General features: G+C 36.6%; 1 protein-coding gene across 6 annotated transcripts in view; it reads left to right on the top strand.

The window, feature by feature from the left end:
• The window catches only part of ETV1 (ETS variant transcription factor 1), a 95753-nt gene that overhangs the window by 51418 nt on the left and 22528 nt on the right, over window positions 1–21807 (top strand). For all 6 annotated transcript variants that reach the window (XM_059932820.1, XM_059932821.1, XM_059932819.1 and 3 more), the window contains 2 exons: window positions 3541–3729; window positions 8055–8302. In XM_059932820.1, coding sequence (XP_059788803.1) covers window positions 3541–3729; window positions 8055–8302 — 437 coding nt within the window. The remainder of the gene's footprint in view (window positions 1–3540; window positions 3730–8054; window positions 8303–21807) is intronic.

Here is a 21807-nt window from a genome sequence, read left to right as displayed (position 1 = left end):
TAAACAAGTACAAGAGAAAGGTGCTTCCTGTGTCTATCTTCACTTAAAAAAAAAAGAGAGAGAGAGGTTCTTACTTTGCATGCATGAATAGCTACTGAAAGTTCTCATTAGAAAGAAAGCATTATGCACTTTAGATAGAGTGTGTAGGAAAAAATGAACCATTTGGCAGGTCTAAGCAGTACATTAGTTATCTGACAGGTTTTGCAGATGATCTATAAGATGCATTCATGGACAACTGCAGTAAAGTTAGAATTTTATAAGGCTTAGCAGAGGCTATTATCTATTAAAAAGCCAGTTGTTCCTTCGGATGATAATAAAGGGTGGAGCAGTAGAAGTGCATTGCTCATTTGTTGGAAAATTTGATAACATGTATGTTCATTAAAAACCCTTCATAGTAAATTGCATTCTACTGCTTTTCATATCGGTCTCTAATTGCGTACGGAAAAAGTTGGCTCTGTATATTGTATGTTATTACTCTCAATTATAGTAGAGACGTACGTAGTTCTTTAAAGGAGTTAGTTTAGAAACTTATAAAAATGATTGCAAATATTTGTGGTCTTATAAATTATGTTGACTCAAGTTCATAATACATTATAATCCAAAGGAGTCTTCTATTTCCTCAGATTTTTTTTACATATATTCTTTTTTCTTTTTGTGGAATAATTTTTTTTTCTTTTTATTTAAATTGAAGTATAGTTGATGTACCATATTATATAAGATAGAGGTGTACAAGATAGTGATTCATAACATTTAAAGGTTATACTCCATTAATAGTTATTATAAAATATTGGCTATATTCCCTGTATTGTACAGTATGTCCTTGTAGCTTATTTTATGCCTAGTAGTTTGTACCTCTTAATCTCCTACCCCTGTGTTGTCCCTCTCAACTTCACTCTCCCCACTGGTAACCACTCGTTTGTTCTTTATATCTGTGAGTCTGCTTCCTTTTTGTTATATTCACTAGTTTGTTGTCCAAGATATTTAAGATTTGAGAAACTTCGATTTGTGCAGTCTCACAGTACCTGACCAGTGCTTGGATATTCTATTACTATTTGTCCTTGCAAAGTTGTCTTTTATATCTGCTTTCCTAGGAGGTTCACCAGAGCCTGAAATGGTGAGGCAGTTCAATTGAACTGCAAAGCCTTTATAAAACAGATCTCTTGTAGAAGCCAACTATTAAAACATACTGAGTTCAGATAAAACAATATTGATCAATCTGAGTTTTATTTTTATCGTGTTTTTAATTTTTGCATTTTCTCCTTAAGAGTACTGTGTATTCTCAGAGTAATTATTTAACATATGGAGGAATTTTTAATTAATAAACCAAATAGGTATAGAATTGCCATTGCATTTTAGCATTGATCGGAAGTGTGACTATGAAATAACTGCTGCTTTATGGACGTATAAAGAAGAAAGACATATCGGACTTTCATAAATTAACGGTAGAAGAATTACCTGAATATTTTGAGGTTCTTCTTGGGGACCAATAATTCCCACAGTGATATATGGATTAAATTTTGTTATTTCCATTTCTATACAAACAGTGTGACTCAATACAGCATTTCATAAGGGAAAAAAGTAATATTCTAGGACAGGAGATGTATCATTTTTTTCTTTTTATGTGGGAATGAGACAGGTGAACCATTTTATAAAAGAAGTGGGTTCACATTCAGAAATATTGGTAAGGGAAATAGGTAGAACCAAACATAATATGAGTTCCACTGACTTTGCTTTAAAGCAAGCAAGACTTATGCAGCACATACTCCTTCACTTCTATAAAGTATTTTTGCACTTGGATGTTATTCTGTTGTGTAGATGGTGCAACAGGGTAAATTATTACGTAAGTCAGTTTTTTTTTAAAGTTTCTTTTTTAAAGAAAAATACATATTAATGAATGCTTTTTATTTTAAAATGAAATACAGTATTTTAATCTAGAACATCTTTTTTTGTTCAGAAATTTAAGTAAAATTTGTTTTCAATAAAGTATTTTTTAGATTACAAAAATTAGTTAAATCATATTCCTGAGAGCTACGCTAAAGAAAGCAACTTAAATTCATAATGTATATAAAAACAAGCTTACTCATTTTATTATTTTGTAATTGTGTTCAGAAGTTAGACGATGATAACAGGATTTTACTCTTAAGAACATTATTTTGTACCTATTCTTTTTTTTTTTAATTAATTAATTAATTTATTTTTCTATTTTTGGCTGTGTTGGGTCTTCGTTTCTGCGCGAGGGCTTTCTCTAGTTGTGGCGAGCGGGGGCCACTCTTCATCGCGGTGCGCGGGCCTCTCTCTATCGCGGCCTCTCTTGTTGCGGAGCACAGGCTCCAGACGCGCAGGCTCAGTAGTTGTGGCTCACGGGCCCAGTTGCTCTGCGGCATGTGGGATCTTCCCAGACCAGGGCTCGAACCCATGTCCCCTGCATTGGCAGGCAGATTCTCAACCACTGCACCACCAGGGAAGCCCCCTGTACCTATTCTTATACTCCAAGAAAGTTTAAAGATATCAGAGACATAAATCTTTATTAATTTGCCTCATAAACCTTTATTATCCTATGTGAGGAAATTAATGCCAGGCGTCATTTATTTTACATTAAAAAAAATGACAGTAAGGCAGAAGCATGGCCTTCTTAGAGTTCTACCACAAATAAAGGCGAGCCAGGTATGATCCGCATCTCGTTAAACTGTTAGTTCTTATTCTAAAATCTTATTTAATATAGAAGGATTGGGCTTCCCTGGTGGCGCAGTGGTTGAGAATCTGCCTGCCAATGCAGGGGACACGGGTTCGAGCCCTGGTCTGGGAAGATCCCACATGCCGCGGAGCAACTGGGCCCGTGAGCCACAACTACTGAGCCTGCGCGTCTGGAGCCTGTGCTCCGCAACAAGAGAGGCCACGATAGTGAGAGGCCCGCGCACCGCGATGAAGAGTGGCCCCCGCTCGCCACAACTAGAGAAAGCCCTCGCACAGAAACGAAGACCCAACGCAGCCATAAATAAATAAATAAGCAAATACTTTAAAAATATATATATATAGAAGGATTATAATATCAGAAATATTTAATGATCTAGAAAAGATCTATGAAACTTGCTTAAGGAGACATATCAAGAATAGATGGATGCTGAACTGGGCGATTGGGATTGACATGTATACACTGATGTGTATAAAATTGATGACTAATAAGAACCTGCTGTATAAAAAATAATAATAATTAAAAAAAAAGAATAGATGGAAATAATATGCTACTGCTTTCATTGACAGAGATGTTCCTTATACTGTGTTGTTTGTATGTGTATTAAAAATAGATGTTTTATATTTATGCTGTTGCCAAGTTATACATTCATTATCCTATTTTCTTTTTAAGTGTGTGACAGTTTCAAAGATTACATGTTCTAGAGCTATGGAAACCAAAAAATACGAAATTCCAACTTCCTTAAGACTTCAGCCAAAAATATTTTTTCTTCCCTTGGGTTGGGGGAAAGAAAAGTTTTAATTGCTCCCAAGAAGCACATGTTCTCTTTTCTTTCATTCCTTGGGTAGTGCCTATGATCAGAAGCCACAAGTGGGAATGAGGCCCTCCAACCCCCCAACACCATCCAGCACCCCAGTGTCCCCCCTGCACCATGCGTCTCCCAACTCAGCTCACACTTCGAAACCTGACCGCGCCTTCCCAGCTCACCTCCCTCCATCGCAGCCCATTCAAGACAGCAGCTACCCCATGGACCACAGGTAACTGCAAGTACCATTTTAAAAAAAATTTTGGTTGGAGTATAGTTGATTTACAATGTTGTGTTAGTTTCTGCTGTACAGCAAAGTGGTTAAGTTATACATATACATATATCCACTGTTTTTTTAGATTCTTTTCCCATATAGGCCATTACAGAGTACTGGGTAGATTTCCCTGTGTTATACAGTAGGTCCTTATCAGTTATCTATTTTATATGTAGTAGTGTGTATGTGTTAATCCCAGTCTCCCAGTTTATCCCTTCTCCCACCCTTACCCTCTGGTAACTGCAAGTACCATTTAAAAAAGCAAAAAACAAACCAAAAAAACAACTGTTTTTAGCATTCTTGGAAGAAATTCCTATTACTACCAATTTCTAAGACCTATAGTAAATTCAAGGGGAGTGTATTAATTTTGCACATCTGTGCAAAATATTTTTAGGAAGAGCTTGCTCTATCTTTAGCTATAAATAATTTGTGGAGAAGGTCATTTATAAACATTCCTTTATAAACATTTAAATTGGTTGCTAAAATGGAAAATTAATCTATATACTGACATTTGAACATTTCCCTTTCGCTTTGCTTGAATTAAATTGCTTCACTTAAACTTTAAATCAGATCATCCCATTTTTATGAGCATATGTGTGTACTTTTTCTATAAAGTTAGGAGACTAATTTTAGTAGGTGGCTTACAGAATTAGGTTCTTTACCTTAGATGAGTGGTTTAGCTGTACATAGTTTTGCAGAAGAAAACTTATTTGATAGAACTATCTTTCCTCCTTTCCAAGTGATGAATATTTAATGTCAGTAGAGGCATGACCCTGAACACTGAGAATATAAAGAGGTAGAGACTGAACTAGTATTACTTAGAAAGGAACATAGAGCTAGAGAGAATGTTACGGTGGGTAATTCTCGACTCCTAGAGATGAAAAAAATTCGTATTGAAATAAAATATTGGAGGACCTTTAGAGACCTTAATAATACAACTTAAAACACAAGTCAATTATGTATAGCATCCTTTCTTCCCCTTCTACCTTGTACTTATATAGAGTGAGTGGTGTGCTGGTAAATGGTTAACAACGGGCTCTCTGGGAGAAAACCCAAGGACCTTGATCTATAGCATTCTCTTTATGAGAGAAAACCCAAAGACCTTGATCTATAGCATTTGATGAGTCTGGATGTAAATATTGCCCCCATGGCAGACTCCAGGCTATCACTGTGATAACCCTGAATGTGGAATTGCAAAGAGATGTGTAGTAACATGCCATGAAACAGTATTTCTACCAAACAGATACAATAGACATAACCTCTAGAGCATAATTAGTATAATTAGCAGTAAAATGTAGTAAAAGAATTAGGAAGTGATGAGTGTTTTCTGCCTTTGTTTTAAATATAATTTTTAAATAATTATAAATTTACATAATTTGTTAACAATGGCTGTGTCTAAGAGTTGGCTCCCAGAATTCCTGAAAATTTAACAATAAGCCCGTGCAAATTGGCTCTGACACACCATTATAAAAATAGCTCAGCCAGAGGAATCTCCCAGATCAGCAGAGGAAACCAGAAGATGTGCCACTGGCAACTTTCTGAAAATAAGGGAATACTCAGATCTGCTTTTTATAGGTTATTTAATGGGACTCAGTCTCAAGTTCAGTAACTCTTTTGATATGAAGGTAAGATGAAAGCATTCTTTCCAATGTGAGACCAAGTAATAACTTTCCTACCTTGGTTTCCATCCCTGAGTCCTCTTGTGCTTTAGTTATGAAATGCTTCCCATTATCTTTCCCTTCTCACCCTGTGGACTTGAGACTTTGTCCGAGTGTAATGGTATGTGCATCTGTGTAAACAGTTTTGTAAATACAGATGAAAGACATCTTATTGCCGGGTGGGCCATTCAACAGATGCACATTGTGCAGGGCTGAAAGGGAAAAAGAGGACGTCAAAGAAAAGCAAGTTTTGTTTTGTCTACTTCTGGTGACTTCCCAGAGTTCTTGATCGCTCGTCTCACACCTCAGATGAGGGCCAGAATTAGAGATTGCATAGTCGGGTGCTCTGTGCAGAATAGTTCTTTCCTATGGAAGGTGATTGCTGAACAAGCAGTATGGCTGTTTTTAGGTGACCTAGCTTGAAATGCTGTAGCCAAATCCATTTTAGTTCCTCTACTTGAAGTCAAATATTTGAGACTGAGAACAGCCGGCCCGGAACTAGGAGAGGGAAGCTCAGGGTCTTTTCCCACTGCCCCCCACTGAGTGTTGAGGACAGCACCAGCTGGCCGATCCCAGGAAAATCTCTGAAGCCGTATGCTTCTGAGGAGGATTTCTTGGAGAGCTCTCGCCAACAAATGACAGTCCCTCAGTTATAATTGGCAAATTTGCTCTGGGAACAGATCCTTTCCCCCAAATAGCCCCATCCAGCCGAGGCACCCCACCTCACTCTGGGAATGTGTCATGACCAGCTGGGCAGCACCCCGCTTCCTTTCCTCAGCCTCGTTCTGCTCCTTGGGCCAGCCCTTTGGCACTTTTTCCTGAACCCACTGTGCAGGAGCCCTGTCTCTTTTTCTCAATGTTTCCCACCACTTAAGACACTGTTTTTCTTTACCCAGGAGTTCATCAGCACGCTCTCCTTACCCATGAACTCTCTCCAGAAAGCTTCCGGAGTCGCTTTCTCTTTACAATTGGTCATAAGAATGATACCACAAACTTGTAGTTTCTTATGAAGCACGTGTGTTTGATATATTCGTGGTCCTCAGTGAGTACCAACTGGAATCATGTTGACTTGTGAAAACAAATGGCTTGATTTTTCAACAAAGCTTTTAGTAGAAGTCTTATTAATCTTCCTTTGAAGGCTTCCCAAGTGAGCTGGATTCTTTTTTTAACTTCAACTTACAGTTTTCGGATTCATTCCTTGACAGTTCTTAATGATAATTTGTTTCTTTTTTTGGCTAATGAAATAAGCAAGAGAAGGGAAGTGAATGCAGTGCCAGTCAGCCCATTTTGCTAGATCTGAGTTTCTAAGTTTATTTTCTGCAGGTGTAGGTGGAATTTCAGTGCTTTCCATGGCAGCCAGAGAGGCTAGAGTTAAATCACAGGGTGGAGTGTTCTTAGAAATGCTAAAGCAATTGCCTTGCCATTCTTTCGCTTTTACCTTGTTTTCATTTAACGTTACCAAAATTAAATGTTAACTTTCCAAATTAAAGTCTGAGGAATGCTTTTGGGGGCGGGGGCGGGGGAGTTAATAGGCTTACATTTGCTCATAGAGATGTTGGGTAGGTTATTTTTAAGCACTCCTGGGCATTTTTAGAGCTGTTAAATCTTTAATCCACATCTTTGCGGTGGGTCAATGATATTAGGATGAGAAACACAGAACTGAACGAGGAAGTGATTAGCCAATCAGTACACAGGATAACCAAGAAGGAAGGAGCGTAGAGACTCACTCTCAGCCTTCTGCCAAGGCCTCAGAACTTCCTTATGACCTAACAGCACGACCTGTCCCAAAGCTATGTGATGCATGCGTGTTCCTTCCATCATTGGAGGTCTGCTGCAGTATTTTATGTTTATTTTTTATCAACCTGATATTTTGTTTGAAGCTCTTGGAAGCCAGTGAGTTCTGTGTTGCTGTTTGACAGTAAAGAAGTAGTCTTTTAAAACTAGCTTGGATTTCGGTCTCTATAATATTTCGCAGTTTAATTTCTCACTAGAATACAGAGTTATTTAGGACATTGTTGAAGAGGTAAGAGTCCTGCACACTTGAGAAGAAAGTCATTCCCTTCTTGCTCCCTTGATAACTGATGGTAAGGGAAGGAAAACCAATAAGGAAGTTTTTATTTGGTTGATTTTGTTTGTTGGTTGGTTGGTTAGTTTGATAACAGAATTAAAAGTTGGAGGCTGCAGTTTGAAATCAGATTCTTTCTGGTTCCCCTGTTTTGTTTTGTTTTGTTTTTCTTGTCTATAATTAATTTGAGACCCTCTTAATAAGGAAATCTGGCAAATGATCCAGTTGATTTCTAGTTGGGCATTTTAACTGTTAGAGTGTGTATTTCTTGCAAACACTACAGTGCTCTCCTAGCCTTCCTCGAAGCACATCATTAACTTTTTCTCGTGTACTGAAATGGTGCTGAATGGAACTAATTAGAAGGGGAACACAAGATGTATTATGATAAGAAAGCACAGTGCTACTGACCCAGGAAGGAGATATCTAGTCTTTGTTAAAGATTTACACTTCGGGTCAGCTGGTGTCATGTTCATTAACTAAGCAGTTAAAAATCGTGCCAGTATTTTTAAAGGGTATTCCTTGTTACTATTTTATTTGAAACATGCTCTCTTATTTCCCAGATTTCGCCGCCAACTTTCTGAACCCTGTAATTCCTTTCCTCCTTTGCCGACAATGCCAAGGGAAGGACGTCCCATGTACCAACGGCAGATGTCTGAGCCAAACATTCCCTTCCCACCTCAAGGCTTTAAGCAGGAGTACCACGACCCAGTGTATGAACACAGTACCATGGTTGGTGGTGCGGCCAGCCAAAGCTTCCCCCCTCCTCTGATGATCAAACAGGAGCCCAGAGATTTTGCATATGATTCAGGTAGGCCTGTGCTTTAAGTTATGTTTAAGATATCTTTTCAATTGCTTGTCAGTTTCATTAGTGTTGGCCACAGATTGGGTGGCTCCTGACCATTTTTTTGGTGGAATCTTTCTGATTTATTCCTTCTTTGAATCTTTCTCTCTATGTGAAGGGTTGGACTGTCAAATCATTTCGGTATGAGCCGATGGGTGAAATAGCGTCTAGAAATGAAACCTGTCCAAAGAAGAGTACAATTTGTAAAATTACGTACACTCTCAGCCCAAGAGAGTAACATGATCATTCTTTTCTTGATTCTGGGCTTTCTTTCCATTTGCTCCTGCTGCACTGTTTAATAGCAATATTTACAGAAAGCAGTATTCTTCTGTACTGAGTAACTTATTGCTTATAACTGTTTGTTTGTTTCTTTATTCTTGTGGCAAGATTCCAAGGGTCCAGAAGTAAGGATTCTTCCATATTGGGAGAGGAATAGCAAAAATAGCAATAATAAACTTAGCTCTAGTCTCACTGAGCCTGAAAGATCTCACTAAGTAGTACATCAAGATGGAGAATTGGGGTTTCCCAAAAGTAAAAAGCACTTATGTCTATTGTTAATGTTACCACCAACTTTGCCAATATTTGACCTTAAGAACTCAGAAAAATTACTTAACTATTCTGTGCTCATTTCTCTTGTTATAATCTCAAAATCAGGACACCTGCCTTTCAGAAATCTCAGGAATTTGGGGAAAAAGTATGAAATAAAAGCTAATGCTTCTAAGAAGGGCACCAGGCAAAATATTACTAACGTTATTGTAAGCGTGGTCAATAGATGGTTGTGGACTTAAAAATATTTGAAAACAATGTGACCTCCTTTCATCTGGATGCAAAGTTATGGATGTTCTTTGTGAAAGAACTCTTGCTTCTCTAGGCATAACTCTGCTGAGTTTTTCTATCGGTTCTACTTGACGAAAGAAAATTGTCTCCTGGTCTTAAGTTTCCAACTTGCGTAAAGTTACCTGTTTTATTTTAAACTGGTCGTAAAGCTCAGCAAGAAGAAGCCCTACCACTGAGAGTCTCCCTCTGGCCACCCTTCCTCATTGGGCAAGAAGTTGAAAAGGACTAAGGGGAATTGCCCACTGAGAGGCTCTACCTCTACTTCTGGAAGGTACCCCAGCTACCCAGGACCCATGAATTCCCTGCCCAGCCAGCCATGAGTCCACTTCCAGGGCCTGAGCAAGTCTATCCCATGCCTAGTTTTCTGAAGGCAGATCACACTGTTCCTGTGTGTACCTCTAGGTCCAAGGAGGTGGCCAAGGGACAGCTGTTTGTGGGAGGATGCGGATGAAGCTTGGTTGTGCCCATATGTTTGGTGTGTGAGGCCCCCATGGTGTGGAACAATGTGGGGATGAGGGATAGGAAGAGAGGCAGGAAGGGGGTGGGGTGGGCTTGGGGTCTGAAGACTGAAAACTGGCTCCATAATCATCCTTGTTCAGCACTAATCCTAGAGATTTTCCCAAATTCTAGGTTTGGCCTGGCCTTCCAAGTTGTTATTTTGTTATAGGTTCAAGGAATAGGAGGAGAGAACATATTTATTTATCGGTTTGTTTGGCTGGTTTATAGTTTAAAAATTTAAACATGTGGTGTGAGGGACTGTACTTGAGTGCTTGTCCCAGGCCCTGTAATTTGGAGGCAGTCCTAGAATGTACCATAGTGTTTACACTTTAGAACCTTTTATGTTTGTCCATGATTTACGGGCATAATTAAGAACCCTGCACTACAATGGGCTTTATTATAGATACGATTCATTTCTCTCTGCAAGTTTCTAGTCCTGTTAACTGATGTTATCCTTACTCTCCAAACCAAATTTTAATTTGCTGCACAGTTTTTTGAATTCATCGTGATTTCAAGAAACTTTGCATGGAAATCAGTTAAAATAGCCCAAATAATTGATTCAAAAGGACTTGTAAGGCATAGCATTTTTAGAAATTTCTTGGTGTTTTTTAGAAATGTTTTTATATGTATAATCTCAGAAAGATTATCATTGAAATCATTTTCTTGATTCTGTGGTTTTCCATACATATATATATATATATACATATACACACGTATATATATATATTTTCCTTATATTTATATTGTATATACAATTATATATAACATGATGTTGAAGACGTGTAACTTTTCTTAAGAAGATGTGAACCAAACAAGAAAAAGATTTAAATAATCCATCGAGGGCAAAAAAATAGGAACTGGGGCTGTGAGGTTCAATTGCATTATTTGTGGACCATATATAATATGAATTTCAGAGTCAGCCACGGTCTGACCCTCAAAAGCACAGATTCAGTCACTTCTAACCTAAAGAAGGATAGTCCATTCATTAGCTCAATCTGCTATAATAAAATACCATCATTGGGAAAGCTGAAGTAACAGACATTTAACTTTCACAGTTCTGCAGGCTGGGAAGTCCAAGATCAAGGTGCCAGAAGATTCATTTCCTGGTGAGGCCTCTCTTCCTGGCTTTGCAGATAGCTACTTACTCACTGTGTCCCCATGCAGCAGAGAGAGGGCTCTGGTCTCTCTTCCTCTTCTGTTATAAGGACACTAATTCCACCATGGGGGCCCTACCCTCATGACCTAGTCTTATTCTAATTACCTCTCAAAGCCCCCGCCCCCCTCCAAATACCATCACTTTTGGCATTAGGGCTTCACAATGAATTATGGGGGACACGATCATTCAGTCTATAACAGTCCAGTATCCTATTTTAAAGGTACATAGGACATCTCTTTTGTAAGTTGCCATAAACCTTGCAAATGACTTTGTGGAATATTTGTTTAATTTTTTTTTGTTTGTTTAATATTTGAGAAGCTGTTAATTTATGTTACTTTCTCCCCTGTAAATTATATTTCAGATTGCTAAAGTTGGACAACACCTTTGAATTCTAATTTCCATATTGCCAATAAGATACACTTCAGTTTCGCTTGAATAGTTAAATAGTAAAGTTGTATCTTCTGGATGGATGTGGTCTGAAGAACTGTAGTTACTGTGTAACCAGGGCAGATGAAAAATTAACCTGTGTGTTTCAAAATATGTTTTACTGGCCACCAAATTGCTGCAATTAAGTTGACGCATCTGTATACGTCATACATTGCCGTCAACAAGTACGATCTCCAGATGTTTTGTTTTGTTGTCATTAGTTCTTTCATCCTTGCTGACAGAATATTAAATAACCTTTTTAGGAAATCGAATGTATTTATCACTGAATCATTAAGTTCCTTGTTCACTTATTGATGTTGAACAAGTAGCACATTAGAAAGTACTTTATGTGATTTAAAGACAATGCAAAAAACATTTCATAGTCCATTTGCTCAGCATCTGTGATCCAAAGGCTGTCCTTTAAGAAGGCCTCTAGAGCTCGTTCTTGCTTAATTCAATATAACATAAGTGTTGTGAAAATAAAAGAAGCTTTGTAAGTGAAAAGGTAGCATGATTATGCTCTAATAAAGCCTGACATTAATTACGATATGGGAAATGGAAGGTCTATTAGTTATAATTATAATTACAGGAATGCAATTTCAACTGCTGAGTATTTAAGCTAAAAAATTGCAAAATATTATGTTAGTAGGGTAGAAATTTTTATTCAGGAAAAGGGACCCATCTTGGATCAGAAGACACTGAGGAGATAAAAAAAATTGATATTTAGGGCCAATTTGGTGAACCAGTACAGTGTGATCATGATTATATGATACTAAGTTCTCAACAGTCCGATTGCATCTATTATTGTTGTTTTCCTCCTCTGTTTCTCTAGCCTAATGGTGCTGCATAAAGCAAGACACAGGTTTTTTGTTGGTTGGTTGTTTTTTCTTGAATCCAACCTGATTCCCCTCTTTTGCCCCTATGGCCAAGTGACTACGTAAAAAGCGTTGAATAAGCATTGTGCGCTTCATATGGATGCAGTGCTCCATTTTCATAAAATCGTGGCTATTTTCCCATTTTCATGCTCGCATGTGAGGTTTTGCAGATTCAAAATGCCCAATGAGGTAAATATTTTAGATACTCACAACAACATATTTTATTAGAGTTGTACATGTTCGTTGATTCGTCTTTTGTTTTGGTTTTGGTTTTGCATAGCTTCGGGTAGTATTTTTAGGAAGGTGGTGGGCACATGAAACTAAGGTTTGACTCAAGAAAATATCAGCACACAATGTTCACGTGCTTTGATTAGTAGGTATTTTCACTCTCAGAAAATTATCTTAAGGAAGGGGAGACGCAGGATGAATGTTTAGTGGGGGGAGGAATATTACAGAGTAATTGAATGGTAATGTAAGTTACGGCTATCAATAACAAATATTATGCAGCCATTAGAAGTCAGGTTTTTAAAAAATAATTAGTGAAATCAGACTATTGAATAAAAAAAATTATACGTGTAAAGCCCGACTCATGCAAAATAAGACTCAGGACAGAAATAATGTGGTTATATATGCGTGGTGCTATTATAGGCAATATTTATTTTGTCTGTAAAGTGCTTTGTCTTTCAATAGTGCTTACGTACTGCTTTCCTAATCAGACAGAGTACATATTATATTTTAAAGTATCAACCAATTTAGAGTTGAAGAAAAAAAGTGTCCAAATTAATCCCATCAGTCCTATAAGTGAAAAGGATGCTAAGTTAAGGATGACATAGTCGCATTCATTGCAAACCAGACTTTCTATTCGTTTGTTTCCAGGACTGCCTTAGAGAGGGAAGAGAATGAATGTGCTACTTGGTGGGTTTCAGGTTCATCCCTGCACTGTCCTTGCAGTCCCATCATTTAATGCTATTACGTTCCTTTGCATTTTTGGGGTGTCTTAAAAATCTTAACCAAGGAGTTGATTGGAGGGGGTGATACATTAATAAGGTGTTTTTAACACTCAGCGCCTATTCTATTACTTTAATTAGTTTAAAAGATACCTCCCAGCCCTGTGGTGGAGCAGTTTAAGCTAGGAGCTGGGAAGGAAGAGGGGAAAGAGAACTTTCAGGGACAGAATAAGGTTTCTGAAATAAGAAAAAGGGGGAAAGCGTGTGCTTGGAGCTTCGGGAGAGGAGGAAGTAGTTGTAGAGGGTAGGGGAGAAAGCTGACATCATGTTTTCTGAAGAAAAAGTTTCTGTGTTTTTTAATTGTGTTTTTCAGGGCCATGAGTCCTGGTACTGATGAGGCCTTCTTTCAGTTTGGAGGCATGTCGCATGTATGTGGTAGTAAATGTTAGCGTTATTTTCAATTGGGGAATTGACGCAAATAGCTGTTTCATAGAATCATAAATCTTTAAACTCATGAAAGCTCTGGGGTATCACCTAATTCACATTCGTTCTTTACGCCCTATTGTACAGATAAAATGTCCAAGGCTCATTCAAGTTAACTTACCATCAGTTACACAGGTGTTGTGTGAAACAGCCAAAACCAGAACCAAGGTTTTCTTATTCTTAGTTTAGTGTACAGTCCACAGCCTATCTTTCTATATAATTGTCCAAAATAAAGTACAGTATATCTAACAATATATTATTTATCCTTTTCTCTAATTTTTAGAATGAGTATTTGCGTATGTTTTTTAAAAGCTCTATGTGACCCAGGACAAAGAAAGCATTTGCCTTAAAACTTAAGGTGTGCTTCTCCTAATGTGGGGGTATTTGTTTCACATTAGACAGTCCCCAAATTTTATTCTAACTGTTAGGTGCTCACTGCTGTAAGATAGGAAAATATAAAACTTCAAATCATATTTCAGATTAAAATGCGTTTTATTTCCTTTTTAAAAATATACCATAAACATTATCAAAAATTGAGATTGTCAGAGAAGTAACTTTTCCTAATAGTTCTTCTGGAAAAGGCTGAACAATAATTAGAAGGAAAAGTAGCAAATTGATGGCCTAGCCAGCTCTAAAATTCTTTGATTGATTATATAAACTTGGAGTTTGTCTGAGCCTTCTTTCTTACTGGACTTCACTCTTTGTTAAAACACTTGATAGCTTGACGGCTTAAAATTTAACTGTTAGAGTCATTTTCAAACTTTTGTCAGATGAATCTATTTTTCAGCAGAAAGCTTTTGAAGGACTGCGGTATCTAAAACAGATACAGGACTTCCCTGGCGGTCCAGTGGTTGGAACTCCACGCTTCCACTGCAGAGGGAGAGGGTTCGATCCCTGGTTGGGGAACTAAGATCCCACATACTGTGTGGCATGGCCAAAAAATTAAAAAACAAAACAAACAAAAGAACATATAAGGAAAGCTTACATTTGGAAAAATAAGACGGGCTTTTTCTATCTTTCATTTTTAAATCCTAGCAACCCTTCCCAAGTTCTCCATATACTTCATTACCTTAGGACTTGGATGAAGGCCAATAGACAAACCTTCAAATTTAGAGAGTAATTATCTGTACTTAGCATGTAGAAAAATTATATGTAGGCAGAGAAATGATAAAATAAATGCACAATACTTAGCTCATGTTAAATATGTTAAAACTAGGAATACATTTAACTTTCATCTGTGAGAGCTGACAAATATATCTGGTACTCACATAGGTCCAAGCTGGCACTGTAGTCATAAGAGTTAAATAGTTTTGCGTTTCTGAAATGGCGAGAGAAGATTTTTATGTTGTAAATGTTATTCTGTGTTTTGCTGTGTTGATGGGTACTCATCTTAAATAGCAGAGAAAATAGTGAAGTAATTCCTAATGCTGCTCTTAGTGAGCATTGCTTGGGATTCCCCTTGCAGAGTTTAGAATATGGTTTTAAGGTTAAAGTTATAGGATGAAATCAGTAGATAACAGAGCAAGAAAAACATAATTGTTTTCTGCAGCCACATAGAAATATGAGTAAATAGTGCTTTATGTGTTTGGAGATGATTTGTCAGGGCCTCAATCAACTGGCTCAACTTGCACAAAATTACAAAAAAACAAAAAACAAAAACCAAAAGACACCAAAATTCAGAAGGCAAAATGTACTCAGTAGTTTATTTCTAAACTGTTACTATTATGATTGTTTCTACTACTACTGTAGTAATATCTCATCAATTCTGTCATCAGGATATATTATTTTTTAATGATTTCTTATTATTTACTTTTTAAGAGGAGATATATATTTTAGGGAAACTAACCTCATATATATTTTATAATAAATGTTTTTACATGTTTTCTGAACAATTGAGTTATACATAAGTAAACAACCAAAAATATTGTTCAAGAAGTACAAGGAATGCAGTGATGAGAAAAGGAAACTGTTGAAAAATGCTCATTAAAGTTGGATGGAACAGAGAGAATAGAAGTAGAGGCTACTGATATTTATTTTGAACTTCCAGGCTTGCTATAAACTAGCTTCTTCATTTCTGAAATGGAAGGCCCCATGATTGATAATTATAACTTTAATTTTTAAAAATATGAAATAAAAACATTTAGAAATATTAAGCTTTACTTCATCACTTTTACTTACGTATCTTTGAACCACCTTAAAAACTAATTCTTAAAAGAATACTGGAATTTTTTAAAGCCAAAAAAAGAGAATGTTATTTAAGAATTAATAATTGAATGTACGTTGACTCTTCAGTGGTCTTTCTCTGTTCCATGTTTTCTCTGGATGATAGATTATAGGATTCCTTATCATCTCCCCTCCTGGCTGTGTCAAGTATTTTAATTTTAGTTTAATTTTAGTTTAAAGTTAAATATGGTGGTAACTTGATTTATTCTCTATCATTTTATTAGCCAGATATTAGAAATTGGAAGATAAATATTAAATTATGACACCATAGTAGAAAATCTTGCACACATTTAAAACCAAAGACCATGAATTTTTCATGTTTCTCCTCATTCCTTCTTCTATAGGCATAGCAAAGATCCTATGAGAAATCAGTTAGAGATATATTCAGGGATTGTTGACTGCAACCATTTCCCAATATGGCTTCAGGTCACTGGAAGAGAAAAGTATTTTCTTCCCTCTGGAGTCAGGGACCAAGTTACAGATGGGTGATAAAACCCATTATATGTTTTAACAGTGTTTGGTATTGAACTGACTCTTTACTCTTTACTCTAGATATTTTTAAGCATTACCATCTTTAGTAATTTCCAGCACAGCGATGATTATGGTTCCATGAACTTTGGCTTTTTGTACCTGATATTTAACACTCCCAAAGGCCAAGCCTTGGCCCTACTCCATTACTAAGCGTCATTTGCTTATGGCCACATTTTCTCCTAAAACATGGCAGCTGATTTTTTTCCCTCCTTACTTTGAAACCATTGCTCCAAGAATTTCAAGTGGAGAATCACTTGGGAATTTAAAGGAATGAGCTATTGATCCTTCAGAAAAAATTAACATCTTACCTGTTTCTCTAGCATCCAAATATAATTTTCTTTTTCTCAGTGTGTGATTTGTGGGCTAGTAGATCACTTAATCTCTGATTTTTAGGTGCTTAAATAGTGAAAAGTGATGGTGATGCCTTCCTAATTGATTTTGTTATTATAATAGAGCTCACAATTTGACTTTGCTTTTTATTGCTTAGCAGATCTCATATGAGTTTTCCTCATTCAGCTCTGGGCTAAAATAGCAAATCTCCCCAAACAGTACTTTGGTCCACTATATCAGTTTTTCTAAGAAATACTTCAGTATGCTCTAAATCTACAGTTACAGTAAGTGGCATTGGCTAGTGATTTGATTTGAGAATTGAGACTATGGTCTGGATGTACTCTTTATGCATTAACACAGGTCAAACGGACAGGGACTGTATTTTAAGTCAGTAATGGAAGGCTGAAGGCTGTCTTAAACCAGTCATATCAGTTTTACCCATGACTGATTGATCCCTAGGGGCAGAGCCCTGTAAGCATTTCTCTTACATGAATGGACTCTGTAGAGCCTGGAGTTTCATTCATAAAATGGAGACTGAAAGGAAACACACACACACACACTCACACACACACTCTTACTCTCTGGAATGTCCATTTATACACAGCTGAAGGGTATAGTGTTCCATCAGCTGCTGCTTTTGCCGGTTGACTGGAAGTAATGATTAATGCTCATTGGTCCTGCCTGCATGTAACCTGACACTATTTATGGCCTTGCAGTGTTCCTAATGTATAGTGAATGAGAAGACAACATTCTCAAATCAGAAACATAAACAGGAACTGGTGGGTCTGAATTCCATTCAAATATGTCATTTCAGCCACACAGTGTTTGTCTAACTTGGATTTTACAGGCAGGAAAGGGGGAAGGGAGGGATAATCTGCTTGTGAGTTGAACGAGCATGAAAAAAGGGAATTAGAACAGGGAGGGGGGGTGTACTTTTTTAGTGTGGGATTTTTAGTTTCTTTTTAAAGAAAACAACCAGGATGCTTAGGCCCAGAACTGCTTATTGTGAGTGGGTGAGATGAGCATACAACTGTTTTCATATGTGCAACTAAGATTTGCAATTAAATGAGACAGTTTAAGGATGCGCATTTGGATTTCTCCCTCTGTGTGTGTGTTTCATAAATGTGAACAAGAGAGGGAAGATAAATATTTATTTTTTACAAGTATATATCTGAGTATATATGTTTAGGTTTAGAATATTGTTATAGAATATTTTACACTTAAAGGATCTCTATACTTAAGTGACTTAACTATTTAATAGTTTAGAGAAAAGGGAGACTTTTTATTTCATAAAATATTTTTACCTAACATAGGCATAACTTAATTGAAATCTTTTCAAGGAATTTTTTTCAGATTAAATAGATTATTGTTTTTATCATGTGTGTACATGTGTGTAAATTTTCTATTTAATTGCTTCTAATACACTCTTGAAAATTTTACAAAGATAGCTATTCAAAAACACATGTGAAAAACAAAGCGAGGCAAAACTGAAAGAATGACACGCGTAAGTCATTATGATTTATTTACTATTCTCTTAAGTTTAGAAAAGTATCTTTGAACATTCCATTCTGCTAACCCTTCTTTTCAGTGTGTGGGCCCTCACAGTTCACTGTTTTCATCCACATGTTTTTGTTATTCTTAGCATTAAAAAATAAAACCACCCACTTGGTATGACACTGGAAACATTATACTGAATCCTGGACCTGTTACCTCTTTACTACTAATGTCATTTTGAGCATGTTTTGTTACCTCTTTTGTCCTCAGTTTCCTCATTCATGGAAAGGGGAAAATAATTCCTATACCTTTTGTGTTTTTGTAAGGATTAAATATGACTATGTTTGTAAAATTGCTAATATAGTGTTAGGGGTCCAGGCAATTAGAATAAGGATTTCTGTTGATATGATTTTATCTTAACTTCTAGAGATTTCCTCAGACTGTTGCTAGTTCTTGAATGAGATGCCACTATTATTTCTAATATTTATAAATACACTTTGGTGCTAAAGGATAAGACAAAATAAGAGAGATATTCTTATGTTAAAACAATCATATTGTGCATGGCCAACAAGATAGTGTACAATTATGCTGTTTCTGACGTAGTGAAACAATCATACTGAACTTACTGCTAGTGTTATTCATGTTCAAAGCAAGTAGGCTAAATCATCTGAATATTGAGGTGATCCAAGGAGAAATGAGTGAGAGGACAAAGCAATTCATGATGTATTTGTTTCAAATTGTGTAGGTTCCAGAAAGGGAACAATTCAGTTTTGAAGCTCATCGTGAAAAATTCCCCCACTTCAGAATTTTTTTTGTGGCCTGTTTTGGCAACTAATGGCATCTTTTCTCATATATTTTTTTAAACTTCCGTTAATTGTCAGAGTGCAATAATATCTAATAAGTAGTCAAAGTTAAAATTGTGCTTATTTTGTGCAATTGTGTTTCCTATCATTTCAACTTTATTTTCAACTCTAGCTTACTGAAACCTTCACAGGCTTGTAAAACTTGTAAAACTGTGAGCCAACTAGATCATAATAAGCTAATCCTCTTTGAATGTGGTGGTTATTTGTGTAGGATACTGTCCCCTGCAAAAAAAAAAAAGCAAAAAAACCCAGATGCTTACAAGAGAAGTTTGTGGTTTCTTAGGTAAAATTCTATGCTGTTATTTTAGGTTATGTAGCCTTTAAGTTTTAAAAACATCTGAATGCAGATAACTGTGTTACTTTTTTTTTTTTTTTTAAGGTTTTGCAAGCACTGTTCTAGGCATACAAAGACTGACATAGTTCTCTTTCTGTCCTCAAAGTCTGTCAACAGTAGATTCAGTACATCTGATCTGTGGCAAAAGAAATATCTCTGCAGATTTTACATTACTTATATTCACAGTTTACTAAAAATCCTAATGACAGAGCTCCCATCTAAGTGTGAATGAAGTAATACCAAATGCATCACTCTCTTAAGATTTCAGCCACCTCCAACTTTTCTGCCTTCTTCACATGAGTTTCAGTGACTAAGCTGTTATATTCGCATAGAGCTTTTGTGACTGACAACGGGTAGATCTTATAAAACTTGACTTAAAGCCTTCACACTTGAATTCAGACATATTAATACCGGGCCTTATTTGTTAGAGTTAATTACTTTCAGGTTTGTTCTATAAATAGATTTGGGTGTAAAAAAAAATCCTCAGGTTAGCATCCTTTTTAGAACACTTTATAAAAATATATTTTCTTGATTAGCAACACGAAATCTCTTCACGTGGCAAGTGGAAATGCAGAGTACAAGGATGCTACACTAGTATGTATGTGAAGACCTGTGCATTTAAATGCATCGTTATGAAGCTCATTTATTTACGCACTCTGGAAAACCTTTGGATTTTAAACATTAAACTGAGTTTGCCAGGAAATGAGAAGAAACAACAAACTTAAGTTTAAGAAAGACAAAACTTAGGCAAGATCTGTCATAATGCTCTTCTTTCTTGAATGAGATTGATTCCTTTAGTTCTTGGTACAGCTCAGTATTTGTTTAGATGATAAATAAATGTCTTTGAAAACTTGTTTACACTCCTGTGTTTACATTGAAATACACACACACACACAAACACATTTCTCACCAAGTACCTGTTAATTTCAGATGTATGTTGACACACACATTTTGGCCCTGGAGTTTTAATTTCCACCATCATCATTATACCATAAACATGTTTAGGTGGACTTGATCTTGTTACATCACCTCCTCAAGGAGTTAGTTAAGTGTGTAATCAATCCATCTCTGCAGTGCACACTCACATGAAAGCAAAATCACATTAAAAAATGGGCAGAAGACCTAAATAGACATTTCTCCAAAGAAGACATACAGACGGCCACGAAGCACATGAAAAGATGCTCAACATCACTAATTATTAGAGAAATGCAAATCAAAACTACAATGAGGTATCACCTCACTCCTGTTAGAATGGGCATCATCAGAAAATCTACAAACAACAAATGCTGGAGAGGGTGTGGTGAAAAGGGAACCCTCTTGCACTGTTGGTGGGAATGTAAATTGATACAGCCACTATGGAGAACAATATGGAGGTTCCTTAAAAAACTAAAAATAGAATTACCATATGACCCAGCAATCCCACTACTGGGCATATACCCAGAGAAAACCGTAATTCAAAAAGACACATGCACCCGAATGTTCATTGCAGCACTATTTACAATAGCCAGGTCATGGAAGCAACCTAAATGCCCATCAACAGACAAATGGATAAAGAAGATGTGGTACATATATACAATGGAATATTACTCAGCCATAAAAAGGAACGAAATTGAGTCATTTGTTGAGACGTGGATGGATCTAGAGACTGTCATACAGAGTGAAGTAAGTCAGAAAGAGAAAAACAAATATCGTATATTAATGCATGTATGCGGAACCTAGAAAAATGGTACAGATGAGCCAGTTTGCAGGGCAGAAGTTGAGACACAGATGTAGAGAATGGACATATGGACACCAAGGGGGGAAAACTGCGGTGGGGTGGGGATGGTGGTGTGCTGAATTGGGCGATTGGGATTGACATGTATACACTAATGTGTATAAAACTGATGCCTAATAAGAACCTGCAGTATAAAAAAACAAACAAAACAACTAATACTAAACTTTCATTGGGTTATTTGTATGGAAACATGTTAATATAAATGTTTCAGACATTAAAAAAAAAAAAAAAAAAAAAAAATCACATTAAAATACAACATCGAACTTATTTCTATTTTACTGGGATTTCTCATTTACTCTCAGAGATTTGAATGCTTAATTAAGTTATCACACTGATTGTTTCTCCAGGAATTTAACTAGAAGCATCAAATGAAAGCAAGGTGCTTCTTCCCTCTTATTTAGAGTTTACAATCTGAAGTGTTTTCAGCTTTGTACACTATTTGATAACAAACAATTTCAGCAGATTATAGGGATGTCTCATACAACTGTGGCTAATAGTTTCTCTCTGATCCGGCCTGTTACAGCTCCTAGAAACTTTAGGCAGACCATGCCTTGAAGAAGAAACTTCATCCTGTACTATGGGGTAACGCATATGCAAATCAGAAAGGTGCCTAGCAAATTCAAAACTGCACTTTGTGGGCAGACCTTTGGTAAAGCTTCCCAAATCAGTATTATGTTTCTCAATACAGTTTTAAAATGCAA

Source organism: Balaenoptera ricei, chromosome 9, assembly GCF_028023285.1.
Source record: "Balaenoptera ricei isolate mBalRic1 chromosome 9, mBalRic1.hap2, whole genome shotgun sequence".
NCBI lineage: Eukaryota > Metazoa > Chordata > Mammalia > Artiodactyla > Balaenopteridae > Balaenoptera > Balaenoptera ricei.
This window is presented reverse-complemented; position numbering and strand designations above follow the sequence as displayed.